The 5,288-nt window shown below is 40.3% G+C and overlaps 1 protein-coding gene across 1 annotated transcript in view; it reads left to right on the top strand.

Annotated features, from left to right (window-relative positions):
• Positions 1–2,284: 2,284 nt before the first annotated feature.
• LOC106537118 (alpha-tectorin) overlaps positions 2,285–5,288 on the top strand; it is a gene marked incomplete at its 3' end in the record, with an annotated part of 10,666 nt that continues 7,662 nt past the window's right edge. Inside the window, 6 exon segments of the mRNA XM_014034488.1 lie at positions 2,285–2,379; positions 2,579–2,643; positions 2,721–2,803; positions 2,969–3,175; positions 3,362–3,433; positions 3,582–3,681. Of these exon segments, the coding sequence (XP_013889942.1) occupies positions 2,598–2,643; positions 2,721–2,803; positions 2,969–3,175; positions 3,362–3,433; positions 3,582–3,681 (508 nt within the window). The 5' untranslated portion in view covers positions 2,285–2,379; positions 2,579–2,597.

The raw sequence follows: 5,288 nt of genomic DNA, 5'->3' as shown, positions 1-5,288 counted from the left end.
GCCTCGCACCGAGGACCTATCCACGTCATCATTTACCCAGAATGCTTTGTGTGCAAATAAAATGGCTCCGTCCATGTTAAAATATATTTTTAAAAATTAAAAAACTAAACACCCTACAGTATTTTTACAGTCTTTATTTCACAGTTAAAATACACGTTTATCAAAAAAAGTCTAATGTTACAACTAATCATGGATCCCTTCAACAACTTCATGATTTATCAATGGTCAGTTTGTGGTCCTGGTACTTCTGGACCTGACTCAGCGTTTGATACWGCTGACCACAGCATCCTGTTGTCATGTTTAGAACACTGGGTTGGGATCACAGGAGCAGCACTAGATTCGTTTCATTCCTACCTAAGTCACAGACATTTTAGTGTTAATGTTCAAAACTTCTTTTCTGTTTCAGAACCTCTTTCCTGTGGGGTTCCACAGGGATCGATTCTTGGACCACTTTTGTTTTCTTTGTACCTGCTTCCTTTAGGGTCTGTTCAAAGGAAACATGGTCTGTCTTTTCATTGCTGTGCTGATGATTGTCAGATCTACCTGCCCTTGACACCTGATAACAGAGCTGACTCTTCACAGTTGTTATTAAAATGTTTTGATGACTTTAAGGATTGGATGGCTGCAGATGTTTTAAGTTTTAGTGACAGGAAAACTGAAGTTATTGTGTTCAGCCCTTGTGTTACTGCTGACACCATTCCATTTAATTTAGGCTCTCTTCAGTTGTGTTTGTTGTGTTTGAAGCGGTCTGTTGTAAATCTGGGAATGGTTTTAGATTCTGATTTGAAGTTTAACAAGCAGATCAACTCTGTTTTGCAGAAAAGTTTTTTTCAGCTAAGACAGAGCCAAGCTCAAGCCGATATTTAGACCTGACCTTGAGAGAATAATACATGCTTTTATTACTGATCGATTAGATTATTGCAATGCACTTTATGTTGGGATCAGTCTGGTCTTTCACATCTTCAGTTTGTTCAGAATACTGCAGCTCCACTTATAACAGGAACTCGTAGGTTTGAGCATGTTTCACTGGCTCCCAGTGCACTATAGAATAGATTTTATATTTCTCCTGCTCACGTACAAATGCCAACATGGCCTTGCACCCTCTGATCTCTCTGATCTACTTCAACCTTACAGTCCTTCTCAGGCACTAAGATCTTCTGATCAGCTGCTTTTAGTCGTTCCTAAAACCAGACTGAAACTGAGRGRAGATCAAGCTTTTTCAATCATGGCTCCCAAGCTCTGGAACAATCTACCCCCCAACGTTGGACAGGCCTCGTCACTTCCTGTTTTTAAATCTGTATTAAAAACAAACCTGTTCTCTCAGATTCTGGATAAATTGTGAGTTATAAGTTTATGGTTGGTGTTTTATCTKTTATGCTTCTAAGACTGTTGTTTGCTTTTATATTGATCTTTGCCTTGTGTTCAGCACTTTGGTGACAACTTGTTTTTAAAATGTGCTTTATAAATAAAGATGATGATGATATGATGATGATATGATGATGATGATGATGATGATGATGATGATGATGATGATGATGATGATGATGTTCACAGTCCTGGCAGTAATGTGACATCATCGAGTCAAATCAAAGCTGACGTCTAAGTATTTATGGAGTATTTTCTTCCCACTGTCACCACTGTTCTGATGTTCTGCTCAGGGTGGAGGAGACGAGGTGAGGGTTCAACCCCCTGCCCCACACACACAACCATGTTTCTCTATCCTTGTGGGGACCTTCCATTGACTTCCATTCATGTTTTTTAGACTTTATATCCTAACCCTGACCATATACTCTAAAATCAACCTCACAGAAACTTACCTGACCCTAAAACTAACCTAAACCTTGGTCCTAAACCTAACCCCACACCTACAATCAGCCTCCAAAGTCGAGGCTGCATTTTCCTGAAAAACTGTCCCCACAAAGTAGCTAAAAACATGGGGGCACACACACACACACACACACACACACACACACACACACACACACACACACACCAGGACAAACCCCTCCTCACTGTGTCTCTGCTGTCAACACATTCCTCTGCAGACGTCTTCAGGAGACCTTTGACTCAATAATTGTGAAATAATTGTTTAAAAAAGTGCATTCTGAGCCTGAGGCCTGCACCTGCCCCAGGTGTCACATCTGTCCCAGGTGTCACATCTGTCCCAGGTGTGACACCTGTCCCAGGTATTAGAAGTCTTCACCCTGACTCCTCCCTCTGAACATAAAGAGAGGAGAAGGTGTCCACTTCACAAAGACACCAGCAGACAAATCTGTCCTCCGACTGCAGAGTCCTGATCRGAGCAGGTAAGAGCTCTGCTCACCTGTGAGGTTGATCACACTCCTCTCTTCATAGATCACCTGAGGCTGAGGCACACAGGTCGTTCATCACTGTTTCTTGTTTAATTAGTTTAATTAGTTTTTGTTTTCACTCAGGTTGTTTTTTAAATTATACATGCTGTAACTTTAGTTGCATCATTTCTTTGAATTATTCATAAAAATGCAACGTGGAGGTAAAAATGTGACCGAAGGTTGACCCTCAGGTTGAAACTGCAGGTGTCTGTGTTTCTGTCTTGCAGCTGATTGGTCGCCTCCACCATGCTCCGCCCCCTGCTCTACCTGTCTGCTCTCCTCACCCTGCCATGTAAGAACCCAGAGGAGAATCCTCCATCACAATAAACTGCTGGAGTTCACTCCTGTCACGTGTCTCTGTGTCCTCAGGTGCTGCAGGACAGACGTCCACACACCTGGACATCAGCTCCTGTCCCATCACGTATTTTGGAAAGACGTATACCCAAGTCAATGTGAGTCCATGAAGCCTGGTGTCTCTGTCATCTGCTCTGGTTCTTCTTTTTCTGTAAAAAATAAAAAATCACACAAACACAAGTTTAAACTAACTTTTTGTTCTGATTAATGTTTTTTTTTTACAGAAAAGTCTTTTTATTTGTTGTGTTTCTGATTTTTTTCAGGTGAGCTTCACCAGTCAGAACGTTTTTGTTTGTTTTGATGGATTTGACAACCCTCAGGCGGCTGGAGACTGTCTGGTGGGACCTGCAGCAGGTCAGATAGCTTTTCTTTCTCATCCAAGTCTTGCAAACATGCAAACATTGATCYACCAGAATTTGTTGACCATCAGCAACAAATTGCAATGCCTCGTGTACTTAAGTACCAGCAGTGTGAGTGTTTTTACTGTCTTACTTTCAAAAATTTGTTTCAGTTTGTAAAAACACAGAAACCTGCAGAAGTTAGACAACCTTTTGATTTTTAATATTTCTAATTAACAATATGAACATAAACAGATTACAATGAAAAACTTGTCAAATCTTTTTAAAGACATGATTTATTTTTTTATCTTTTTACAGGGAGGATTTTTTTTAGCAAACCTTGGGTCACAAGCAGCTCTGGTGTTTTCCTCTTCAACACCAAACACAGGTGTAAGTATGTTTTTATTATGTACAAAYATATGGCTTTAAATTAAAATCCACTAAATCTACAATCCAATGCAGATACGGTCTCTAAAATGTTAAAATTTTCTGTGTTTATCAGAATATATGTGGTGAAATAAAATCTGTTGTTTTATAGGTGGTGAAGGTTCTGGTAAATGGAGTCCAAGTGAATCAAGTCACTCTTCAAAACTCACAGACCTATGCTTATGCAGACCTGAGCAGCTGCAGATATGGAGGTCAGTGAAGCTCGGCTCTTAGCAAAGTGTACTTTATTAAACTTATTTAAGGTTATATAATCCAATCCAATCCAAACCAACTTTATTTGTAAAGCACTTTGTGCACCATAGTAGACCAAGGTGCTGTACAGAATCAGCACCGCAGCACAGCTCATTCAAAAACAAACTCAATCACAATTATAATAGGAAAAAATCACAGAAAAATAAAAACAGTAATAAAACACAAAGTAAAAACAAGGAATAAGAACAATAAAATGCCTAAAACCTAATTCAAAATTTATAATAAAAACAAAAAATAAAATCTAGTATTTCAACCCCTCACACAGCGTCAAAAGCCAAAGAAAACAAGTGGGTTTTAAGACGAGTTTTAAAAACAGCCAGTGAAGAAGACTGTCTAAGTTGGAGAGGTGGCTCTTTCCAGAGTTTAGGAGCTGCTGCAGCAAAAGATAGATTCCCCCTGAGTTTAAGTCTGGTTTTAGGGACCCTCAGGAGCAGTTGTTCAGATCTGAGGGAGCGGGAGGGATTATAGGGGTGCAGCAGATTAGACAAGTATGGTGGGGCAGGGCCATTCAAAGATTTAAAAACAAATAAAAGTATTTTAAAATGGATCCTAAAAGGCACAGGCAACCAGTGGAGTGAAGCTAAAATGGGAGAAATGTGGTCATATTTACGTGTGCCAGTTAAAAGCCTCGCTGCAACATTTTGGACCCTCTGCAGTTGGGCGATGGAGGACCGACTAACCCCCAGATAAAGTGCATTACAGTAATCCAGCCAGGTGGTGACAAAGGCATGGATCACTGTCTCAAAATGTCTTCTTGGAATGATGGGYTTTATTTTGGCTAGCTGCCTCAAATGATAAAAACTCCTTCTAACAACTGACCTAATGTGGTTATCTAATTTAAATTCAGGGTCCATTTCAACTCCCAAATTCCTCACTAACAATTTGTTGTACTGAGTCAAGTAGATCTACAGGGAAGTGGCCAAMAGTACCTCCAAAAACTRYAACCTCAGTCTTGGTTTCATTAAAACTCAAAAACATTTGTGCCATCCAGGCCTTCAGATCCTCAAGACACATAAGAAGTGAGTCTATTGCATACGAATTAGACTTTTTGAGAGGGACATAGATCTGGCTGTCGTCTGCGTAACAATGAAATGAAATATCATGCTTCCTGACAATAGAACCGAGTGGGAGGAGAWACAGAGAAAACAAAAGTGGGCCTAAAAYTGAGCCYTGAGGGACTCCACGTGAAAGAGGAGAAGAAGAGGACACTGACCCCTCAAGACAAACACAGAAAKTTCGGTTGGACAGGTAGGACCTGAACCAACGCAAGGCAACACCCCTGATTCCCGCCCACTGGTCCAGCCGAGACAACAGAATGYCATGGTCCACAGCGTCAAAAGCAGCTGTTAGGTSTAAAAGTACAAGGATGACACAGTCACTGGAGTCAGTAGCTAAAACAATATCATTAAAAACTTTTAAAAGAGCTGATTTTGTGCTGTGGAGAGTTTAAAATCAGATTGGAAAACCTCGAGAATACTATGCTCTTCAAGAAAACCAAGTAATTGATTGTACACAATTTTCTCCAGGACTTTGGAAATAGAAAGTT

The sequence above is a fragment of the Austrofundulus limnaeus genome, unplaced genomic scaffold (assembly GCF_001266775.1).
Source record: "Austrofundulus limnaeus strain Quisiro unplaced genomic scaffold, Austrofundulus_limnaeus-1.0 Scaffold2139, whole genome shotgun sequence".
Classification (NCBI taxonomy): domain Eukaryota; kingdom Metazoa; phylum Chordata; class Actinopteri; order Cyprinodontiformes; family Rivulidae; genus Austrofundulus; species Austrofundulus limnaeus.
This window is presented reverse-complemented; position numbering and strand designations above follow the sequence as displayed.